Source organism: Phocoena sinus, chromosome 6 (genome assembly GCF_008692025.1).
Source record: "Phocoena sinus isolate mPhoSin1 chromosome 6, mPhoSin1.pri, whole genome shotgun sequence".
Classification (NCBI taxonomy): Eukaryota; Metazoa; Chordata; class Mammalia; order Artiodactyla; family Phocoenidae; genus Phocoena; species Phocoena sinus.
The window spans coordinates 110,870,800-110,896,390 of record NC_045768.1 but is presented as its reverse complement, the minus strand read 5'-3'; the positions used below and the strand labels follow the sequence as shown (position 1 = coordinate 110,896,390).

Here is a 25,591-nt window from a genome sequence, read left to right as displayed (position 1 = left end):
GTTTGAAAAAAAGATAAATCACTTTCAGTTTTCTCCTAGTCAAATAATGTTATTTACTTCGTTTTTACCAAATCAAGCGATTAATTACTCTGGTAGACCTTCTCATCTGAATCCATGTAATAAGTATGAATCTCTAGGGTTCTCTAACTGGTGTGTAGTGATAAGTACCTATTATTTTTTTGTGAGATTCAACTGTTTCAGTAACAGAAACACTTATTTTCTGATAAAATTCCATTAAAAATCTGGAACTGCTGCTGTGGAAAGCATTCTTTTTCTTCTCTACAAAAGTGGAGAAGTTAGTTCTTAATATTTAAAAATATTTAGTTCATTATTCTGGCTTAAATTTAATCCCATATGATAAAAACATTACTACTTCTGTATGTGTAAAATGACCCCTATAACTGGTGTTTCCCTCCAGCAATCAGCCCCAACTTTTAATAGATACTGATTTCCTCAGCTTCCACCAGATCTTCAGAGCCCTAATTTGACTCCAGACACTACAATGCCACCAACATTTTTCTTGCCCAAGTCACTCATACCTTCCACGTTATATTCAGCAGCCCAAACTAATTTTTCAGGCCTGTCAAAGGCAAATAAGTTAACCAGTTATCATTGCTTTATCAAACCCAACTGGCATGGCAAGATTAGAACAGAAAAACAGTGTGACTAAAACTAGCCATTGAAAATTGAATAAGCTGACATTAGAACAATTACTATGTAAATTGATGCTTGGAAATGACATACAGATATGCTGTATAGTCTGCTTGTCAGTAGCCAGATGCCAAGATGACATTTTATTCTGTTACAATTGAGAATGAGACCGAGAGAACTTCAGGTGAACCAAAATGGCTTTGCAAGAAGGCATACAATGGCATAAAGTTAAAAGAAAATAAAGAAGTTTTCTTCCCTTCCTGAACATGAATGATTTCTTTGATAAGATTTTAAAAATTGTGGTTCACTAACAATAATACACTTAGCTATTCTGATAATCTTGTTAGGAAATCTGTTTAAAACAGAACTTCACACAATTGTCTGAATTGTCATCTATCAGGAAAACCATTTTACAAGGATTTTTGATAGACAGGTAATAAATCACTTAATTTGGGGTCTGTCCAAGGTGCTGTAAACTGGCACTTGTAAATGTATCAAAAGGTGGTCAAAAGGTACAAAGAAAAAAACAAAAAAACCTAGTCTGCAATAGCCATGAGGTCAAACACTGTAGTATTTTGAATTGTTTTCCCTCCCACACGTATCCCAGTTAAACTGACTGGAAGTGGGTTGGCACTGTCTTTATCACCATTTCAGAGGATTTTCATGATTATTACAAAATAGAACAAAATCATAAATATTTCAAATGTTGGGCCCTAAAGGAAGCCCAAAATATAACTCCCTCCCTGTTTATTATTATCATTACTATGCAAAAACATTTCAGTACATCTAGCATTACATGAAAAATGTCCCAAGTGTTATATGTTTCACATGAAGGATATATATGTGCGTGTGTGTGTGTGTCTATATATATAAATCAGTAAGTTGGCTTAATTTACTTACATTTATTGAATCCTACAGTCAATAATTTCGTAATCAACCTTGTTTTTCGGTGGCACGTGGAATATTTGCCCAAATAGACCTACGTTTATGAATAAACAACTCTCAATAAATTTCAACAGATTGAATAATACTGAATATGTTCTCTGACCAAATTTGAATTAAATGAAAAAATCACTAATAATAATATATGCAGAAAAGTTGCAAATATTTAGAAATTAAATAACACATTTATGAATTACCTACAAGTCAAATGTGAAACTGGAAAAATTAAGAAGTATTTCAAGTGGAATGTTAATGTAACTACATCCCAAAGCTTGTGTATAGGCTTTACATATAAAGCACTGCTTATAGGAAAATGTATAGGTTTAAATGTTTAAATTAAGTATGAAAAACTTCAAATTAATCATCTAGGTAAATAAGTATAAAAAAGGAAATAATAAATCAGTGACTGTCAAAAAGGTTATAATTTCAAAATTTAGAATTTTGAATGGATTAATAAAATTTCTAAATCCCCAGCAATTATCTCTAAGGAAAAACAAAAGAGGGAGAAACTACCAAGTACCACTATCAGTATGAAAGAGTCGGTATTATTCAACTTCCAATAGACATTTAAGATATAATAAAGGGATATTATAAACATCATCATGCAAAAAATTTGACACTTAGGTGAAATATAAAATTTTCTCGACAATTCAATGGAAACTGTCCTAAAATGAAGCAGAAAATCTGAATATCACTATGGCTATCAAATATATGACATCTGGAGCTTCCCTGGTGACGCAGTGGTTAGGAATCTGCCTGCCAATACAGGGGACACAGGTTCGAGCCCTGGTCTGGGAAGATCCCACATGCTGTGGAGCAACTAAGCCCATAAGCCACAACTACTGAGCCTGTGCTCTAGAGCCCACAAGCCACAGCTACTGAACCCACGTGCCACAACTACTGAAGCCCATGCGCCTGGAGCCCGTGCTCTGCAACAAGAGAAGCCACTGCATTGAGAAGCTCACGCACCGCAACGAAGAGTAGTCCCCGCTCGCCACAACTAGAGAAGAGCCCAGGGGCAACAACGAAGACCCAACGCAGCCAAAAAGAAAATAAATAAATTTATTTAAAAAAATATATGTCACATCTGTAATTAATAGCCTGCCAACAGCATTCTGATTTCTGGAGAAGAAGGAGTAAACACATGCTACTGTCATCCCACTGAACTCAACTATCAGACCTATACAGATGTATGGTCCAGCTAATTGACAGTGTTGAAAAAAATAGCAATAGGTGGAGGAGGGAAGGACATGAGAATTCAAAATAGCAATAAAATAATGCCGAGTTCTTGAGTTCCTGAAAACATGTTTGACAGTTTAAAACAAAAATACAATATTCCTGATGGTTTTCCATGTATATAAACATGTAAGACAGCTCTACCATAAAAGAGAGGGTGTAAAGGGACCTATATGGTAATAAGATTTGTATATTATATAAAAGTGAAGTGGTACAGTATTAATTTTAAATAGACTTGAAACAGAAAGTATGTATTTTGTAATCCCTAAAGCTACCACGAAAATATTATGCAAAATAACATCAAAATCACAATGGATGCATTAAAATAGAGTACTAAAAGATGGAAAAATAACCCAAAGAATGTAGAAAAGGGAAAATATAAAATGTAAAGATAAAACAGAAAAAACTCAACCTCAAAACAGCAGGATATATATTCTTCTCAAGTGTGCATGAAACACTCATCAAGTCAGGCCATATCCTGGGTCATAAAACAAAGACTACAAGTTTGAAAAGATTGAAATCATACAAAGTATATTCTCTGACCATAATAATAGAATTAAATTAAAAATTAAATGACAGGAAGATAACAGGAATATTGCCATTCAATTGGAAGTAAAAAGCACATTTTAAAGTAATCAGTATATCAAAAAGGAAGTTTCAAGGGAAATTAGAAAATATTTTGAAATAAAAATATTTCTTAAAACTTTGATATATTTAAAGAAGTACTTAGAATAAACTTATTCTAATCATCTATAATTCAATGCTTGTAAAAAGAATGAAAAATGGCCTTAAATCAATAATCTAAGCTTTCACCTTAACTGGAAAAGAAGATTTATTATTATTATTATGAAGATTTGTTATTTCAAAATAAATCCAAAGAGTAAACTTCTTGTAATTTTTGGATTATCTGTATTTCCTTGCAGTTCTCTCAACTTTTGCTTCATATATTTCTATTATTAGCTGCATAAATATTTGGATTGTTATGTCCTCCTGATAAACTGACCTTTTATGAAGAAATAAACTTTTATATCTTGGTACTATTCTTTGCTTTGAAATCTATTCTGTTGGCTATATTAAAGCCACTTTAGCTTTCTTTTTATTACTGTTGGCATTATATATATTCTGTGACTTTACTTTTATTTGCATCTTTACATTAAGAATGAGCTTTTTGGAGGCAACAGAGATCAGTCTGCTTTTTATGTGCATGTTTAGACCATTTACATTGAATATAATTTTTGATATGTTTTACCCAAATATATCACATTACTATTGCTTTTCTATTTATAAACCATTAAGCCTTTTCTCCCTTTCTTCTGTTTCTAACTTCTTTTGAATTAATTACATATGTAATCATTCCATTTAGTCTTCTTTGGGGGAGGGCATAGTAGATATAACTATGTTATTTTAATTTATGTTGTATTATTTTAGTGTTGCTTTAATGCTGATGGAATATAACAACGTATCATGGTCTGCTTTTAAGTAATATTATATGACTTCATTTGTAGTAAAAGAACCAGACAACAGTATACATCCATTTCTCCACTTCTGGCCTTTATGTTATTGTTGCCATGTATTTTGTTTCAACTCATGTTATAAATGTCAAAATATGTTGCTATTATATTTGCTATAGACTAATCACTTATCTTTTTAAATGATTTAAGTAAAATAAAATAGTAATTTTATCATTTTCCCACAAAATTCTTATTTTGTGTGGCTGAAACAATAGAAATTTATTTTCTCACGATTCCGGATCATAGTCTGAGGTCAAGATGTCAGCAGGTTTAGTTTCTTCTAAGACCCTTCTCATGTACGTGTAGATGGCCATCTTCACCCTGTGTGTTCACCTGGTCTTCTCTCGATGTCTGTTTGCATCCAGATTTTCTTGTCTCATAAAAACACCATGTTGATTTAGGGTCCACCCTAATAACTTCATTTTAAGTTAATTACCTCTTTTAAGACCCTATCTCTAAATACAGTCACATTCTGAGGTACTGAGGCTAAGACTTGAGCAGATGAATTTATGGAGAATACAGTTGATTCATAACACTTACATAACCATATGAATTTTAGAATAAATTTGTCATAAAACAAAAAGACACCCGGGATTTTTTTGTGGTTTGTGTTGAATCTGTACACAAATTTGGGGAATATTGCCATCTTACTATTGTTTTCTGATCCAGAGCACAGGATGTGTTTCCATTTATTTAGATGGCCCTGTAATTTCTTTCAATAATGATTTGTAGTTTTTAGCATACAAGTCTTGAGCTTGTTTTGTTAAATATTTTTCTAAGTAATTTCTTCTTCATGCTATTGCAAATGATGCTGTCATCCTAATTTTATTTTTAACATTTTTTATTGCTCACCTATAGAAGTACATTTGATTTTGTATATTGAGCTTGTATTCGGCAACTTTACTGAGATTATTCTAATTTGTGTGCAGGTATGTTTGTGTGTGTTTTTGCGTGTGTGTATTATTTAGAATATATAATGTCATGTCATATACAAGTAGAAATAGTTTTAATTCTTTCTTTTCTATTTGAATGCCTTTTATTTTATTATCTTGCCTAATTTCTTTGAGGAGAAGTACCAGTACAATGTTAAATAAAAGTGGTGAGAGCAGACATCCTTGTCTTGTTCCTTATCTTAGGAGAAAACTAGTCTGCCTTGGAACCTTCACCCTAAATGTGGGCTGTGTTAGGGTGATTGGAGTCCAACATTGTTGGCCTGCCCTCTTTTTGTGGGCATGGTGGGGGAAGTGAGCCCTAGGTCTCTTAATTACAGTTGCTGACATGGAGCTTTTGCAACAGAGCTATTTAGTGTAAGAGTTTCTGCTGTGCTGTCTCTTCCAGAGTGCCCACAAAATTCTTTTATGTTGCTTTTTATTTTTTGTCTATATATAGACTTCCATTTAATTGTTCTGAAGAAATTCCTGTAACATTTACTTTTGTGTGGGTCTCCTGATCAATATTTGCATGTCTGAAATTTTTTTATTTTACCTTTGTCTTTTAAATGTATTTTCATTGACTAAAGAAAACTAGGTTGATTTTTTTTCTCTTTTTTTAATTTTTCTTTTCTGTACTTAAAGATGTTTCTCCATTCCCTTACTATCTTGCATCATTTTTAACAAGAAGTCTGCTGTCACTCTTAGCCATTTTCCACTAGACTTATGTGTCTTTTTTCTCTGATTACTTTTAAGATGGTCTCTTTATCATTGATTTTAACAGTTGAATTATGGTAGGCATTAATGTAGTTTTCTTCATGTTTATTGTGCTCAGATTTCATTGACCTTTTTGAAGCTTAGTGCTTCACATTTTCATTAAATCTTCAAAACTTTCATATGTATCTTCAAATACTTTTCTATGTCTCCCTTGCCTTCTTTTTGCATACTTTAAGTACACACACATTAGGCCTCTTGAAGTTGTCCCACAATACTGATGCTCTGTTCATTTTATGTTCTTTTTTTCCTCTTTTTTGTTAATTTTGGACAGTTCTATTTTCATGTCTTCAAGTTTACTGATCTTTTCTTTGGCAATACCTAATCTGCCTTAAATTTTTTTTTAATTAATTAGTTATTTATTTTTGCTGTGTTGGGTCTACGTTTCTGTGCGAGGGCTTTCTCTAGTTGTGGCAAGCGGGGGCCACTCTTCATCGCAGTGTGCGGGCCTCTCACTATCGCAGCCTCTCTTGTTGCGGAGCACAAGCTCCAGACATGCACACTCAGTAGTTGTGGCGCATGGACTTAGTTGCTCCGCGGCATGTGGGATCTTACCGGACCAGGACTTGAACCCATGTTCCCTGCATTGGCAGGCAGACTCTCAACCACTGCGCCACCAGGGAAGCCCCTCTGCCTTAAATTTTGTCCAATGTATTTTTCATCTCATATACTGTAGTTTTACTCTCTAGAAGTTGTATTTGGGCATTTTTAATATCTTCTGTGACTCTTAACATGTTCATGTATTCCTTTAGCTTCTTGAACATCTGGAAAACAGCCACAATAACTATTTTAATATCATTGCCTAGTCTATCATCTGTGTCATTTCTGTGTCAATTTCACTTAAATGATTTTTCATTTGACTTCTTCTTTTCCTGCTTCTTTGAAAGGTTTGTAGTTTCTCTTGGTTGTCAGACATTTGAATTTTACTTTTTAAGGTGTAAAATATTTTGATATTCCTATAAGTATAATTGAGCTTTTACCTGTGATACAATACAATAACTCAGAAACAGTTTGATACTGTTAAATATTGCTCTAAAGCTTTGTTAAGTTGAGCCAGAACTGTATTTAGTCTTGGGCTAACTGTCCATCCTTTCTAACCCTTTTTCCAATACTCTACCCAATTCTCCATGAGATATAAGTTTTTCCATTATGCCTGCTGAGAACAAGAAGTATTTTATGCCCTGTATGAGTTATTGATCCCTCTAATCTTTTCTGGTGGTTCATTCCTCAGTTCAGGGTTGTTTCTTCACACACATGCACTTATCAGTACTCAGCTGAAGACTCAAGGGGACTCTGTAGATCTCCTAGGTTTTTTTCTATACAGTTCTCTCCTTTAGAGAGCGAATTGTATCCTGCAAACTCTATCTACCTTGATAACCCTAGATTCTTGGCTTTATTTCCACAATTTAGGGAGATCACTTGGATCCACTTGGGGTTCTCCTAACTTCATCATTGCCTGGAATTTCAGTCTAGAGTATAAGCAGGCAAACTTGTTTGTTTCCTGTTTCTTAAAGATATCTATATTCTTTGGCCAATGTCTTGAAAAACCATTGTTTCATATTTTTAATCTAGCTATTTAGTTGGTCAAGTGGAAGGGTACATATGGTCCATGTTACTCCATCTTTGTTAAAAGAGGAAATCTTAGTGATAATCTCAGGTAGAAATATTATTAGCTAGAAATAGCAAAGCTCTCTATTTTTATTAAAATATACAACACTAATAAAGGAATATTAGATATAGTGGGCATAATGTCTGTTTGTTTTATTCCCCTAATAGTGTAATCTAGTGATCCAGATGGCCCATTGGTTCAGTGGTCCAGGCCCTCTTAGAGTGTGTATTGAAACTTGTTTCCAAAAGTATTAATGGAGAATAGATAATACATTTCACAGAAATGTTTGGTCTAATAAAGTAATTGCCTACCTCACTTTAAACTATTACAGCATTTATATAATTTAATTGATTGCATTAATATAAAGATGTCTTAAAAGGCCAGTGATAGAATGGCATTTCCAAAAGATGATGTAGTCAAAACTGAAGAATGTCGGATTCTAGTTCATTGCTCTGTGTTATCCAGCTGTGTGAGTTATAAATACCTTTCAAAAAATTGTAAACTCTTTGAGTTAGGAATAGTGCCCCATCACTGTATAACCTCTTCACCCACTACACTGTTTTACCAAATTGATTGTTAAAATAATTTTTGTTTAACTCTCTAAAACATGTCTCAATTTTCAATTAAATGAGGGACTAAACTTGATGATACCGTAAGTGTGGTTGCAGCTCTAAAAATGTGCCTGTAGCTAACTATGCTTCTGTAGATGGGGCACCTCGAATATATATGATCAGGTTTTTCTTGGGTTTTTTTTTTTCTTTGTGAAGAAACTGAATCTCTTTAATGTTTCCATATAATATAGTATAACAGGCAGTTTCCTTTTTCCTATTTCCTTTTTTATTTGAAAGAAGGCAGAAGACTAAGATGGTCATGTTCATTTGTGTTGTTTGCCCACTATTTCTGGCTATAATTCTTCTGCACTATATAGGATTGCACTTCCTGGGCCCTCATGCCAGGGTGAATAGTTTCGACCAGCTATTTGTAAGCAGAGAGAACTATGTCGTTTTAGAGACAGACCATGTAATTACCAGCTTGAGACCCATCAGTGTTCTCATTGACCTCTGGCACAGTGATTGACAGTGGTCCAAATGTTGGCTGTTGTCAGTGACAACAGGCAGAGACCCTCTCGCAAACCAGTGATGAATAAGCAGAAGATGCAAGAAAGAGAATATTCACTTTTTTGAGTCATTGGGATTTAGGGTTATTTATGACCATAACATAACACCCTGACTAATCTGTTTAATATGAATAGATAGAAAAATCCAGTAAAACAAAAAATAAAGTCATACTTCAGATAAGCTAACAGAATGATCTAAGGATTAAAATATGCAAATACTTTTATTCAAACATTCTAGTCAAATCTTACAGTCTGAAAATTTGAATTTTTATAATGTGAGTTTTGACACTGTGTCCAAAACTAAATACTCAGCTTAGGCAGTGAGAAAGAATGTTTATGAAGGTCTTAAGAACCTTAAATGCAAGTTTACCTAAACGCTAACAGTATAAAGGTTGACATTCTTGCATGAACAATAAAATATCTCTTTTAGACAAAAAAAAAGTCATAAATAAGTCTAGTACTTATTTCATGTATCTCTATTTTTTTTAAAAATTGGCTATTCCTATAGTCAAAAGAACCACTTATTTTTTGTGAAACCAATGCAATTATGAAGATAAATTAACGTAACTCTGAAAGGAATGACAGTTAAGTATGTTTAAAATAAACAATGTTGTTAAACTAAATCTATTTTTAAATCTCTCAGTTTATTAAATGCCAATAGAGAATATCAGAAAATGTGTGTGTTCTATTTTGGGGAAACTTAGAAGCCTATGAGAAATTTTCTATTGAATTTTATTTTCATTACTGTGAATGGTTTAGCAGAATGTTTACAGACTGATTGGTTTTTTGTCAGCTTTTAAAATGCCTTCATGATTTGTCATTTCTCACAAGTAGCTTTTTAAGAATTTAAACTATTTCTTTCATCTCTCTGGCGCATTTAAGAATGTTTTTTCCATTCATTTAGATAAATTGTTACTTGACAAAGGCATTTCCTCATCTCTGAGCCATTCCTAAACTCCAAGTTAATTTTATGTGAAGGTTTATTTGAAAATAATACAGCAATATGAAATGCAATGATACAGGCATCTTCACCCATATTCCTATAAACTTCATGCAACAAATGTTTTAAATTGTCCCTATTTTCTTTTTATAAATTTGCTGCCTATAAATTTGTAACCATAAGCATACAAATTGTCTGACTTCATTTTACTTATTTCTTCAACACAGTTTCACGGTGACACATTGTCTTCCCATTTCGCAAATTTCCCATTCTCAGCCTGACTTGAGATTAAATCTAAAATACACAGGTTGCAAATTCTTAATAAAACCCCCTGGATACTCTTCAATATTTCTAGTAATAATGAGAAGCAGTCATCTGGACCACAACTTGGCCAATCCAATGGGCTGACTTTGAGAGTGAATTCAGTTTCCTTTGGAGCAGCTTACATGCTAGAATAACTAAGTATAATTTAATCAGTTCAAGCACCATCACAAACAGGCTGATTTTCCTTAGAGTAAAAATCAGATCAGCACCCTCATTGTTTTTCCCCAGAGTATTACAGTCTCTAATCTTTTTTCCTTTCGTTTCTACTGTCTTCGGTGCATCATTTGCCCGGATGCCAGAGGAATATGTAAACGTGATCCTGTCTTCCTCACCATTAACAATATGTGAAATACTTCACGTTGACCACAGGCTAATGTCCAGATTTCTTAGAATCACTTCAAGATCGTACACGATCTGTTCTCAACATACAGACTCATCTATAAAGACTTCCCTCATTCTTTCAGACAAAGTTAACCATACTTCCTTCGGGCTTTTCATTGTCTGTGTGCCATCTATTATGTCACTTGTCTCATTTGAGTCTAATTATTTTATATATTTGTCCACCGGTCTGTGAATCCTTAAGGGAAGAAACCGTAATTTATTCATTTATGTATCATAAGTGTCTCTCACTTTCTCTCATGCAGTTCCCATCTCTACTAGTTCCCTAGCTCCTTCCACAGAGGACTTGACAGGTAAAACAGTAACTGTTAAAGTAACAATAACAGCAACAGTAATAATGATAGTATTTATCAAACTCTTGCTATTATCAGATGTAATACTTTGTATGGATTATCTAATTTAATTATCTAATTAATTATTAAATTATCTAATTTAATTCTTATAACACATTATGAAGACGGTATAACTTTTTGCTTCTTAATTGCTCCACATAAGAAAACTAGCCTTATAGTAGTTAAATAATTTGCCCACTGTCACACAGGTAGTAAGTGGCAAAGCCATCATTTAAACCTCGATAGTCTAATGTATAAAGTGTGATTTTTCAATATTTCAGGAATAGTTATAAGCACAAAATATGAGTTTTCAGTGTGGTCTAATTGAAAAACTTAATTACAGATGTCTATGTAAAGAAGGTAACTTTACTACTAATAGTCTACTAATTAAGGCTATTTTTAATGTAATTTGTGTACATGATTTTATGTGTACACACTGTACATATAAAAATAGTCCTGGTAGCTGTATTTCATAGGCATAGAGTAGACTCTGAACAGAGTATCAGTGATAATTGAAAAGTTCAAAGAAAGAGTAAAATGTACCTGTGACAGGTTTTTTATATTATTTAAAAATATCTCCAGGTGTAACAAACTACAAGTTTCATAACACTACAGAACTAATTGTGTTTCGTAGGGAATTTTGACCATCACTCTGTATTCGAGGGACAGTTCTTGCCAAGATAATTTATACGCCTATGTCTAAGATTGGGTTCCCTTAAAGCAGCCTCTGAGACAGATTTGTCTGCAGTAGTTTTAAAGAGGTAATCACAGAGTGAACCTGGGGAAGTAGGGTGAAGAAGTAAGACAGGGAAGGGAAAGCAGCTACTAAAAGGTGCCTGGCGTGATGCTTATCCTTGTGGGCAGCTGAGGCTCCATCTCACTGGAAAACCCTGGGAGATGTTATAGAAAACACCTCAGATATGTCTCACCATAGGACTGCTTATTCCCCAACTTCATTGCTTGATACTTGCTTTAGGGGCATTCATTTTTTTTCCCTTAACATCTTTATTGGAGTATAATTGCTTTACAATGGTGTGTTAGTTTCCGCTGTATAACAAAGTGAATCGGCTATACATATATCCCCATATCTCCTCCCTGTTGTGTCTCCCTCCCACCTTCCCTATCCCACCCCTCTAGATGTTCACAAAGCACCGAGCTGATCTCCCTGTGCTATGCGGCTGCTTCCCACTAGCTATTCTACACTTGGTAGTGTATATATGTACATGCCACTCTCTTACTTCGTCCCAGCTTACCCTTCCCCCTCCGCACATCCTCAAGTCCATTTTCTACATCTGCATCTTTATTCCTGTCCTGCCCCTAGGTTCTTTAAGACCTTTTTATTTTTTTTAGATTCCATATATATGTGTTAGCATACGGTATTTGTTTTTCTCTTTCTGACATACTTCACTCTGTATGACAGACTCTACATCCATCCACCTCACTACAAATAACTCAGTTTTATTTATTTTTATGGCTGAGTAATATTCCATTGTATATATGTGCTACATCTTGTTTATCCATTCATCTGATGATGGACACTTAGGTTGTTTCCATCTCCAGGCTATTGTAGATAGAGCTGCAATGAACATTGTGGTACATGACTGTTTTTGAATTATGGTTTTCTCAGGGTTTATGCCCAGTAGTGGGATTGCTGGGTCATATGGTAGTTCTATTTGTAGTTTTTTAAGGAACCTCCATACTGTTCTCCATAGTGGCTGTATCAATTCACATCCCCACCAACAGTGCCAGAGGATTCCCTTTTCTGTACACCCTCTCTAGCATTTATTGTTTGCAGAATTTTTTTTTTTTTTTTTTGCTTTTCTCACTTTCTTCTACAGAGTGATTTTGTTTACAGGTACTTTAAGCTTTGGCTGAGGCTCCAGTTAATTCAGTTTATGGATAAAAGAAGAACTAATTCAACCGAAAGTTCACCATAGAATTTTTTTCTTTTCTTAAAATTATTTTTTAAGTTTTATTTTTTTACACAACAGGTTCTGATTAGTTACCCATTTTATACATATTAGTGTATATATGTCAATCCCAATCTCCCAATTCATCACAGCACCACTACCACCCTCTGCTGCTTCCCCCCCCCCCCCTTGGTGTCCATACGTTTGTTCTCTTGTTTGTAGATTTTTTGATGATGGCCATTCTGACCAGTGTGAGGTGATACCTCATTGTAGTTTTGATTTGCATTTCTCTAATGATTAGTGATGTTGAGCATCCTTTCATGTGTTTGTTGGCAGTCTGTATATCTTCTTTGGAGAAATGTCTGTTTAGGTCTTCTGCCCATTTTTGGATTGGGTTGTTTGTGTTTTTGATACTGAGCTACATGAGCTGCTTGTAACATTTGGAGATTAGTCCTTTGTCAGTTGCTTTGTTTGCAAATATATTCTCCTGTTCTGAGGTTGTCTTTTCGTCTTGTTTATGGTTTCCTTTGCTGTGCAAAAGCTTTTAAGTTTCATTAGGTCCCATTTGTTTATGTTTCTTTTTATTTCCATTTGTCTAGGAGGTGGGTCACAAAGGATCTTGCTGTGTTGTATGTCATAGAGTGTTCTGCCTATGTTTTCCTCTAAGAGTTTGGTAGTGTCTGGCCTTACATTTAAGTCTTTAATGAATTTTGAGTATATTTTTGTGTATAGTGTTAGGGAGTTTTCTAATTTCATTCTTATATATGTAGCTGACCAGTTTTCCCAGCACCACTTAATGAAGAGGTTATCTTTTCTTCATTGTATATTCCTGCCTCCTTTATCAAAAATAAGGTGACCATATGTGTGTGCGTTTATCTCTGGGCTTTCTATTCTGTTCCATTGATCTATCTTTCTGTTTTTGTGCCGGTACCATACTGTCTTGATTACTGTAGGTTTGTAGTGTAGTCTGAAGTCAGGGAGCCTGATTCCTCCAGCTCCGTTTTTCGTTCTCAAGATTGCTTTGGCTATTTGGGGTCTTTTGTGTTTCCATACAAATTGTGAAGTTTTTTGTTCTAGTTCTGTGAACTAGTTTTGTTCTAGTTTATTCCTAGGTATTTTATTCTTTTTTTGCAGTGGTAAATGGGATTGTTTCCTTAATTTCTCTGTCAGATTTTTTATCATTAGTATATAGGAATGCAAGAGATTTCTGTGCATTAATTTTGTATCCTGCTACTTTACCAAATTCATTGATTAGCTCTAGTAGTTTTCTGGTACCATCTTTAGGATTCTCTCTCTATGGTACCGTGTTATCTGCAAACAGTGACAACTTTACTTCTTCTTTTGCGATTTGGATTCCTTTTATTTCTTTTTCTTCTCTGATTGCTGTGGCTAAAACTTCCAAAGCTATGTTGAAATCTACTGGTGAAAGTGGACAACCTTGTGTTGTTCCTGATCTTAAAGGGAATGGTTTCAGTTTTTCACCATTGAGAACGATGTTGGCTGTGGGTTTGTCATATATGGCCTTTATAATGTTGAGGTAAGTTCCCTCTATGCCTGCTTTCTGGAGGGTTTTTATCATAAATGAGGGTTGAATTTTGTCCAAAGCTTTTTCTGCATCTATTGAGATGATCATATTGTTTTTCTCCTTCAGCTTGTTAAATGGTGTATTGCATTGATTGATTTGCAAATATTGAAGAATCCTTGCATTCCTGGGATAAACCCCACTTGATCATGGTGTATTGTCCTTTTAATGTGCTCCTTGATTCTGTTTCCTAGTGTTTTGTTGAGGATCTTTGCATCTATGTTCGTAAGTGATATTGGCCTGTAGTTTTCTTTCTTTGTGACATCTTTGTCTTGTTTTGGTATCAGGGTGATGGTGGCCTCGTAGAATGAGTTTTGGAGTGTTTCTTCCTCTGCTATATTTTGGCAGAGTTTGAGAAGGACGGGTGTTAACTATTCTCTAAATGTTTGATAGAATTTGCCTGTGAAGCCATCTGGTCCTGGGCTTTTGTTTGTTGGAAGATTTTAAATCATAGTCTCAATTTCAGTGCTTGTGATTGGTCTGTTTATATTTTCTGTTTCCACCTGGTTCAGTCTTGGAAGGTTGTGCTTTTCCAAGAATTTTTCCATTTCTTCCAGGTTGTCCATTTTATTGGCATATAGTTGCTTGTAGTAATCGCTCATGATCCTTTGTATTTCTGCAGTATCAGTTGTTACTTCTCCTTTTTCATTTCTAAGTCTATTGCTTTGAGTCTTCTCCCTTTTTTTCTTGATGAGTCTGGCTAATGGTTTATCAATTTTGTTTACTTTCTCAAAGAACTAGCGTTAAGTTTTGTTGATCTTTGCTATATTTCTTTCATTTCTTTTTCATTTATTTCTGATGGGATCTTTATGATTTCTTTCCTTCTGCTAACTTTGGGTTTTTTTTTCTTCTTTCTATAATTGCTTTAGGTCTAAGGTTATGTTGTTTATTTGAGGACTTTCTTGTTTCTTGAGGTAGGATTGTCTTGCTATAAACTTCCCTCATAGAACTGCTTTTGCTGCATCCCATAGGTTTTGGGTCGTCGTGTTTTCATTGTCATTTGTTTCTAGGTATTTTTTGATTTCCTCTTTGATTTCCTCACTAGTCTCTTGTTTATTTAGTAGTGTATTATTTAGCCTCCATGTATTTGTATTTTTTACAGATTTTTTCCTGTAACTGATATCTAGTCTCAGAGTGTTGTGGTCGGAAAAGATACTTGATACAATTTCAGTTTTCTTAAATTTATCAAAGCTTGATTTGTGACCCAAGATATGATCTATCCTAGAGAATGTTCCATGAGCACTTGAGAAAAAACGTATTCTGTTGTTTTTGGATCGAATGTCCTATAAATATCAATTAAGCCCATCTTGTTTAATGTGTCATTTAAAGCTTGTGTTTCCTTATTTATTTTCATCTTGGAAGATCTGTCCATTGGTGAAAGTGGGGTGTTAAAGTCCCCTACTATGACTGTGTTCCTGTTGATTTCCCCTTTTATGGCTGTTAGCATTTGACTTATGTATCAAGGTGCTCCTATGTTGGGTGCATAAATATTTACAATTGTTATATCTTCTTCTTGGATCGATCCCTTGATCATATGTAGTGTCCTTCTTTATCCCTTTTAATAGTCCTTATTTTAAAGTCTATTGTGTCTGATATGAGAATTACTACTCCACCTTTCTTTTGGTTTCCATTTGCATGGAATATCTTTTTCCATCCCCTTACTTTCAGTCTGTATGTGTCTCTAGGTCTGAGGTGGGTCTCTTGTAGACCGCATATTTACAGGTCTTGTTTTTGTATCCATTCAGCCAGTCTCTGTCTTTTGGTTGGAGTATTTAATCCATTTACATTTAAGGTAGTTATCGATATGTATGTTCCTATTACCATTTTCTTGATTGTTTTGGGTTTATTGTAGGTATTTTCCTTGTCTTGTGTTTCCTTTCTAGAGAAGTTCCTTTAGCATTTGATGTAAAGCTGGTTTGGTGGTGCTGAATTCTCTTAGCTTTTGCTTGTCTGTAAATATTTTAATTTCTCCATTGAATCTGAATGAGATCCTTGCTGCGTAGAGTAATCTTGGTTGTAGGTTTTTCCCTTTCATCACTTTAAATATGTCCTGCCAGTCCCTTCTGGCTTGCAGAGTTTCTGCTGAAAGATCTGCTGTTAACCTTATGGGGTTTCCCTTGTATATTATTTTTTTTTCCCTTTCTGCTTTTAATATTTTTTCTTTATATTTAATTTTTGATAGTTTCATTTATATGTGTCTTGGTGTGTTTCTCCTTGGATTTATCCTGTATGGGACTTTGTGCGCTTCCTGGAGTTGACTGACTATTTTGTTTCCCATATTAGGGATGTTTTCAACTATAATCTCTTCAAATATTTTCTCAGTCCCTTTCTTTTTCTCTTCCTCTTCTGGCACCCCTATAATTTGAATGTTGGTGTGGTTAATGTTGTCCCAGAATTCTCTGAGATTGTCCTCAATTCTTTTCATTCTTTTTTCTGTATTCTGCTCTGCAGTAGTTATTTCCACTATTGTATCTTCCAGGTCACTTATCCGTTCTTCTGCCTCAGTTATTCTGCTATTGCTTCCTTCTAGAGAAATTTTAATTTCATTTATTTTGTTGTTCATGGTTGTTTATTTGCTCTTTAGTTCTTCTAGGCCCTTGTTAAATGTTCTTGTAGTTTCTCCATTCTAGTTCCAAGATTTGGGATCATCTTTACTATTATTACTGTGAATTCTTTTTCAGGTAGACTGCCTATTTCCTCTTCATTTGGTCTGGAGGGTTTTTCCCTTGCTCCTTCATCTGCTGTGTGTTTCTCTGTCTTCTCATTTTGCTTAACTTACTGTGTTTGGGGTCTCCTTTTCACAGGCTGCAGGTTCTTAGTTCCTTTTGTTTTTGGTGTCTGCCCCCAGTTACTAAGGTTTGCTCAGTGGGTTGTCTAGGCTTCCTGGTGGATGGGACTGGTTCCTTTGTTCTGGTGAATGAGGCTGGATCTTGTCTTTCTGGTGGGCAGGACCGCGTCCGGTGGTGTGTTTTGGGGTGTCTGTGATCTTATGATTTTAGGCGGGCTCTCCGCTAATGAGTGGGTTTGTGTTCCTGTCTTGCTAGTTGTTTGGCATAGGGTGTCCAGCACTGGAGATTGCTGGTTGTTGAGTGGAGCTGGGTGTTAGTATTGAAATGGAGATCTCTGGTAGAGCTTTTGCTGTTTGATACTATGTGGAGCCAGGAGGTCTCTGTTGGACCAATGTCCTGATCTCGGCTCTCCCACCTCAGAGGCACAGGTCTGACACCCGGCCGGAGCACCAAGACCCTTTCAGCCTTACAGCTCAGAAGAAAAGGGAGAAAAAAAGCAAGTGAGAAAGAAAAAAATAAAGTAAAATAAAGTTATTAAAGTACAAAAAAATTAAAAAGCAATTTAAAAAAGAAAGGAGAGCAACCAAACCGGCAAAACAGATCCACCAATGATAACAAGCACTAAAAATCAATACTAAAAAATAAAAAAAAGTAGACAGAACCCTAGGACAAATGGTAAGAGCAAAGCTATACAGACAAAATCGCACTAAGTCCACTGCCTGAATTTTGGGATGATTCGTTGTCTATTCAGGTATTCCAGACATGCAGGGTACATCAAATTGATCCTGGAGATTTAATCCACTGCTCCTGAGGCTGCTGGGAGGGATTTCCCTTTCTCTTCTTTGTTTGCACAGCTCCTGGGATTCAGCTTTGGGTTTGGACCCGCCTCTGCATGTAGGTCGCCTGAGGGCGTCTGTTCTTCGCTCAGACAGGAAGGGGTTAAATGAGCAGCTGCTTCTGGGACTCTGGCTCACTCAGGCCGGGGGAGGGAGGGGCACGGAGTGCGGGGCGGGCCTGCGGCGGCAGAGGCGGCGTGACGTTGCACCAGCCTGAGGCGCGCCGTGCGTTCTCCTGGGGGAGTTGTCCCTGGACCACTGGACCCTGGCAGTGGTGGGCTGCACAGGCTCATGGGAGTGGGGTGTGGATAGTGACCTGTGCTCGCACACAGGCCCCTTGGTGGCGGCAGCAGCAGCCTTAGCGTCTCATGCCCGTCTCTGGGGTCCATGCTCTTAGCCGCGGCTCGTGCCCATATCTGGAGCTCGTTTAGGCGGTGCTCTGAATCCCCTCTCCTCGTGCACCCCGAAACAATGTTCTCTTGTCTGTTAGGCAGGTCCAGACTTTTTCCCGGACTCCCTCCCAGCCAGCTGTGGTGCGCTAGCCCCCTTCAGGCTGTGTTCACGCCGCCAACCCCAGTCCTCTCCCTGGGATCTCACCTCCGAAGCCGGAGCCTCAGCTCCCAGCCCCGCCCGCCCCGGCGGGGGAGCAGACAAGCCTCTCGGGCTGGTCAGTGCCGGTGGTCGGCACCGATCCTCTGTGCGGGAATCTCTCCGCTTTGCCCCCCGCACCCCTGTTGCTGTGCTCTCCTCCGTGGCTCTGAAGCTTCACCCTCTGCCACCCGCAGTCTCCTCCAGTGAAGGGGCTTCCTGGTGTGTAGAGACCTTTCCTCCTTCACAGCTCCCTTCCCGAGGTGCAGGTCCCGTCCCTATTCTTTTGTCTCTGTTTATTCTTTTGTCTTTTGCCCTACCCAGTTACGTGGGGAGTTTCTTGCCTTTTGGGAGATCTGAGGTCTTCTGCCAGCGTTCAGTAGGTGTTCTGTAGGAGTTGTTCCACATGTAGATGTATTTCTGATGTATTTGTCGGGTGGAGGGTGATCTCCACGTCTCACTCCTCCGCCATCTTGAAGCTAGGGACATCCGTTTGCCCCAGAACTTTTGATCTGACCTTTTTCAGAGATGAGGGTGCGCATTCAGTTGGCTATCTGCTGGTACTTATCAGAGGATCTTCTTGGCAAGTCTTGGGATGGTGATGCTATGGAGATAGTGGCAGTGCCCTGGCATCAATGCTAGAGCCTATCACTGTGTCTCCTGTAAATCAGATCTTTTTCTGAGCAATACACATATACAAATAGATAGATGGATAGATAGATAGATGGATAGATAGATAGATAGATATGCACACATAGGTACATACATAGACAGGTAGATGTGTATATCATATATACGATTGCTCTGTTACCGAACTCAGGTTCAGCTGCTCGCTGCTCAAAAGCCAATCATTGGAGAGGCAAGTGTCAGTAGAGGGGAAAGGTGCTTTAATCAGAAAAGCCGGCAATCTGGGGAAAAGGTGGACTCGTGTCCTGAGACCAGCTCTGAAGATTCTGCTCAGCCATGACAGTTTTTACAGGAGAAAAGGGGGAAGAATCTCAGGGAATCATCAAGGCAGGAGGTTGGGTTCTGCATCTCCATTGCGTGCAGACTGGCTGACTCTCTCTTCAGATGGCATCTTGTCCGAGTGATCTGCCAGCAGGATTCCTAAGGGGATTGTTAGAGGCAGAGAGCCCGCGATTCTTTAACTACTCCATTCCTCATTCTTCTTTTTATCTAGGAAAAGAATCACCAGGTTAGACGTGGCATGGTGTGCATTCAGGAGAGCGTAAGTCAGGAGTTGGTTTCGGTTGCTTACCGATCTCATTCCTATAATTAGATTCTTTCAGGGTTAGAGGGGAACAGGAATGGACAAACAGAAAAGGAGCGAAAGAGCTGGTTTCATGTTCAACTAGGTATCATTTTGACACCTCAAAGTTAATGTGGTCAAAAGTGAACTCATGTTTACCTTCAAGCCTTGCAACCCTCAAATGCCCCTTACACACAGTGCTCTGATGTAGGTCTGTATTTCATAGATCAGTTTCCTATGTCCAAAACATGGGCGTCCTCCTTAACTGTTTCTCCCAGAAAGTTACTAAGTCATATCAGTTCTTTTCCTAAATATATCTCGAACTGGTCTTTTGCAGGCCACTTTTAACTCTCACTTGCATTTCTGTAGCACTTTGCGAATTGCTTCAGGGGCCTCTCTCAAATGCTTGTATGGCACCCTGTTATACTCCTACATATTGATTCCCCTTTAAAGTTTTAACTGTCTCTTTACTCTTCTGTGTATCCTATTGTATTGTAAACATCTTAAAGTTGGAGAGTAGGGTATTTTTCATTCTTTTGTCTCCACTTTGCTTCCTGGCTTAGAGAAAACCCTCAGCAAATCATTGGGACTTGAGAGCATGAATGAATAGAAGGATATTTTCACCTTCCCTGTGTGGTAGTACTTTGAACTTACATAGAAATTACTGAAAACATTTTTATGAGGGAAAGCCCTTTTTGCACATGGCTAGTCTTGCATTCTCTTATGTCTGCCTTTTTTTCTGAATGGATTGTAGATAGGTGTTAAACATCTCTTTAAAGCCCTAAGCCTATTGATTGCTTTTCATGTATTACTCTGAATGCAATTCCTATTTCATTAATAAGCAAGCGATATGTACAGTGTCTCCTCTTAATGTTTAAAAACTAATTTGCCTTCTTGGGGATATCAGTTACATTCCCAGAGCATTGTTAGGTATGGTGTTTTGTATTATCCTGAGTATTGATACAGGAAAGCACATTTGTCTTGGGCTCTTGTCTTTGTTGAGAAGGATGGATGGCTCTACTTAATTACGATGAGATGTGCTGAATTAATTTAGCACTCTTGTCCACATTTGTGCATTAGATGTGAAAGCATCCATCTCACTACACTCTCTTGGAAATCACTGACAGATCTGTTTCATATATTGCTTTTTTAAATTATTTTATGTTATCCTACAAGGAACTTCATGTTTTTTTCTAGTATTTTCATGTCCATTTCATGGTATCCTTTTGATGGTCTTTTCCAGTGCTTTTCATTGTATTTGAAAACCTCTAAATCTCTTGTTTGATAAATATTGTTACAAATTTTAAAATTTAGATTAAATAATTGATAATAAAAGGACAAGATAAAAAAGAAATGTCTATATTTTATATGTAAATTATTTGTCTACATTATTTCATTTTATTTTATCTTCCAGGATAGTTAAATTTTTTTGCTTTAATTACATTATATTCTATTATCTGAAGCTGCAAGGCAAGATCTCTTTGTTTTACATCCACAGTAATATTTAAGATATCCTATTGAGATCATAGTAGAATGAAGCGTTGAGATAACTGACTAAAAAACCATATTTTAAGTAATGTTTTGAATATGCTGGTACATGTCTATACATCTTGGTAGAATCTATGCATACTTCAAATTCACACCATAATATCTGGACTAGACAGTAGCCAGTGTCTTGGCAAAAGATGAAATAATAGATGTTCCTGTATTTAAACAGAAACCGCGTTTCTTTCCAGATTTCCACTCTCTTTTTGTTTGTTTTCATGTTATCCATACCAGACAAGTCACTAAATTTGGTAATTGATTGAAAGTTTATCCTATTTTAGTTTTGAAATAACTTAAAGATTGCACAAACTTAAATTAATTCATTATCTTTAATGAAGCTTGGGCAACTATGACCAGTGCTGAACGAAGAATTAAATCAGATTTGAGACCAGCTTTCTGCCCTGATGTGGCTTATGAATTACTTAAATAAATCACAAATATTGAAAGAATAGCCGTGACATATACTATATTGCTTTAAACTATGCCAGAATTTAAAACCTACTTCCTATTTGGCACCTCAGATTGTTTTACAGTGAAAACAGCAACACGAGGTTTCTCTGTATAGTTTTCATTAGGAATGTGGTCGTGTCATGATTTGGATCTTAATGTAATCTTATCAGTGTGTGACCATTTAAGATTAAATCTTCATTTATTTCACTTTAAGACTCTTTTCTCGCCTAGAGCCTTAAATACTGCCCAGCTGTGGAAACAGACCACAACCAAAACTGATTAATTGGGCATAAATAATACAGAAGTTAAATTTCCAAACTTTCCCGGAAAGTTTAACATTAGCTGTGTGCTCAGTGGAAATGATGTTAATACATATAATTTATCCTTATTACTATTAGAGAACATATTGACAAGAGCACAACATTTCAGGAAGCACAAGTGTGCTTCTTACCTTGTTTTTGAGCCATTGGTATAACAGAGGATAAATAATTATGTCATTAAGAGTGAGTGTGAAAGGAGATCATTAATGAGTTCCAGGAATGGGTAGAGTAAGTATGATGATGTAGAAGCTTTGGTTGGGCAAGTACTAGGCAAAGTCTAATTTTCACAGTTGTCTGATAATACAATGAGTCAATGGCAGTATAAGACATATTACAGTCTTGTATCTGATATAGCCTTTCCTTCCTCTGTCATCTCCAGCTGTAAGCACAAGATGTACCTGGAAAGGCTACCAAACACCAGCATCATTATCCCATTCCATAACGAAGGCTGGACTTCACTCCTCCGGACCATCCACAGCATCATCAACCGAACCCCAGAAAGTCTGATTGCAGAAATCATCCTGGTCGATGACTTCAGTGATAGAGGTAAGATGTTAATAATATTTTATGTGATTCTCTTACCACCTACGTAATCATTACTGGCTTTTAAAATAAAGCAGGTGATCATTGTGATGGTTTCTTTCTATCTGAAAGGAGATGATAAAGTTTTGTCTGTGTTGTGATGCTGTGATTTCATAAAATGTTGACCAAAATGCGAAAGGAATTGAACGAAAGGTTATGGGCATCATTTGGGGACCTATAAGAAATTTGTATAACATTTCTGCTGTAAATTAAAGAGGTATTGGCAGAATGCCTCAAATTCTACCTGCAGCTTCAGGACAAACGTAAAATATGTTACGGTAAAGTACATATGAATGGTGAAATATTCCAGTAGAACCAGAAAATCTGTTCCCCTTTCTGAAAAGGATCTGCTCTGTTATTTACCAGTGTGATACATTCTCCAGGCTGTGCTTGTTTTACTTCATAAATACTGGAAATTATAAGTAACACAAATAAATATTTTAACTTGGCAATTTTAGCTATTTTATCATATCTGAACAATAATAACAACAGAAAGGCCTGGAATGCGGTGTATTAGAAAATTTGACACAGTTCTACTCTTTTTTTTTTTTTTTTTTTTACTGTTCTCATGAACGCAGTTTGGTTTATAAGTCAGGGGAATAAGATTATAGAAAGTTTCTTGAGATTAGGACTTGATAAGTCATATTCACTCTAAATAGGGGAAAGTAAAATTCTTCTTGGCTGGTGTGAGTGGAGAGGCGGAAACCTTTTCTAAAGATATTCATCTACCTTCTGTTTCCTTGCATGAAGGAGCTCTGTTTAACTGTACTGTATGTGTGTAAGAAAGAGTGGCAGGAAATGAGTTTGCGTGTTATTCTTATGCCTTCAAGAACATGCATCTTGACATCCTATGGATTAATTGAGGTTTTGGAAATTTCATTTGCAACAGAAACATTTTCTTCGTAGTACTTAAAAATTCTGTAGACGTAAAACTGCTTGGTGTGTTAGCTTTGAGGTTCCTTTAGCATTTTTGTCTGCAATGATTCACTTCAAAAACTGATTCAGGGTTTGCCGATAATTCATGTGTGTTGAAGTTCGTAGGCCAAAAAAAAAGGTTGTCTATTGTTCTATTAAAATAGTAAACTACAAACTTGGTAATTTAGGTTGATTTCAAAGTAGTTTTTGCCTTGCATTGCTTATATAGTTGTGTGTTCAATAAGTATCTAAATCAGTATCTAATAAGTACCTGAATTAAATGTATTACTTAAAATTAATTTAAATAACACATTGATTTCTTTTTTATTCTAATTGAGGCTACTTATTTCAAAGCAGTCATTACCACCTCAGGCTAAAAATAGGCATTTCATGTGTTAAAGCTAAAACTGTGCTTTTAAATAAAAGAATGAAAAGGGGGATAAAGATCTGGGGCCACACATCACCAAATAAATGGCATTTTTTGATTGACTGGTACCAAGAGAAATAAGACAGTGTATCTGTGGACAATTTTCTACATAATTAACTTTGTCTTGGTAAACTGTTTCCTACAGCAGAATTTTGACCTGGGGGTAATAAAGTAGGAGACACTTGGTAGCAGTACACTGGTTTGTAGAGTTTCTGCTGGATATTTCTCAAAGGTATTTTTCAGCTGAAAGTCTCTAAAGAGGGAGAAAATAGTGGCATCTCCTTTTGTCTTGAGTTTAAATCATTGTCATCTCTGTATGGTAGCGACTTTGATAGACTGTCCCTTCTGTAGCGACTTTGATAGACTGTCCCTTCTGCTTAGAATGTTACCCAGGAAGGAAGTGTGTTCTGCATGGTCCATGCCATTGCTGTTTGTGACATGAAGCAACACAAAAAGGATTGGTTGGGAGAGTAATGGTGATTTTGACTTTGCTGCGGGACATTTTTAAGGATAATCATTATTTTAATGCTTTCGTAAATCTTTCCTTTAGTTACTCTATTCCTGTGAACTATCAAGTTGAAAGTCATATTTTATGATCATTAAACTTTCAAACGGGAAAGCTTTTTGAATATTGCTTTTCATTTTACTAGCCTGACGATAGTGTAAGACTAAACGTTGAAAGACATGTGATAAAAATACTTCCACAAATCTTTTAGAATATACCATAATTCTAAAGGCGCATGGAATAAGAGAAGCCCTTCTTTCAAATTTTCGTTTCAGATTACAGAATCTCTTCTGATAAAATATTAGGGTTTAGGTGAACCTAAAAGCATCACTCCTGCTTTCTGAATTGTGAGAAATCTAGAAAATCAACATGGTAAACACAGGTTAGAATCCTGATACCAGCTATGAACTGTATGACTTCGGGTAAATTAACCTCGCGGTGTCTCAAATTCCTTATCAAAATGGGGATAAGTAGCTCATTAGTTATCTAAGTACCTCCTCCCGGGAGGTTGTGATGAAGACCTACTTTGATGGCTGAAGGAACTGTGCTCCACAGGACAGCAACTGCTCTCAACTTCTGACCACTCCTCCCCAAATACTGTCCAGAAACACAACATCAATATTCTACATACTTTTGTGAGGAGATCCTCTCAATTTAATGAAATCTTATTCACAAAATTGAATCAGTCAGTCCTCTGTCTATGTGTCCATCCATCCATCCATCATCTACCCATCTACCTATCACCTACCACCTCGCCCCCACAACCCCAGTTGCAACAGAAGTTATTTAGAAGTCATGCCTTCATAGAAGGCATATGAAGATGAATTGTGGTCATTTATAACATGTTGGAAAAATTAGGACTGCCTTAACATTTTTTTTTTTTAAATCTCCAGTTTTACTAATAAGCAGGTAGTTTATACGGGTAATGAAGAAAAATGAAATTTTAGAGTTTCAACAAAAGGAGGGTAAATAGAACATGTCACCTCCCTAAATTATCTCAGTGACCTTAATGTTTATCAAAAATCCCTTTCAGGATTGTTTTTACTATTGTAAGAGAAGGAAGATATTTCCAGCCATCTCTTGTTTACAGGGCCTCTAAGACAAAGAAGTTTTCTCTGCTTTTTAGTCA

The 25,591-nt window shown here is 36.3% G+C and overlaps 1 protein-coding gene across 1 annotated transcript in view; it reads left to right on the top strand.

The window, feature by feature from the left end:
* Positions 1-25,591, top strand: part of GALNTL6 (polypeptide N-acetylgalactosaminyltransferase like 6) — a 1,139,747-nt gene that overhangs the window by 492,432 nt on the left and 621,724 nt on the right. Inside the window, exon 4 of the mRNA XM_032633792.1 lies at positions 22,413-22,579. Coding sequence (XP_032489683.1) covers positions 22,413-22,579 — 167 coding nt within the window. The remainder of the gene's footprint in view (positions 1-22,412; positions 22,580-25,591) is intronic.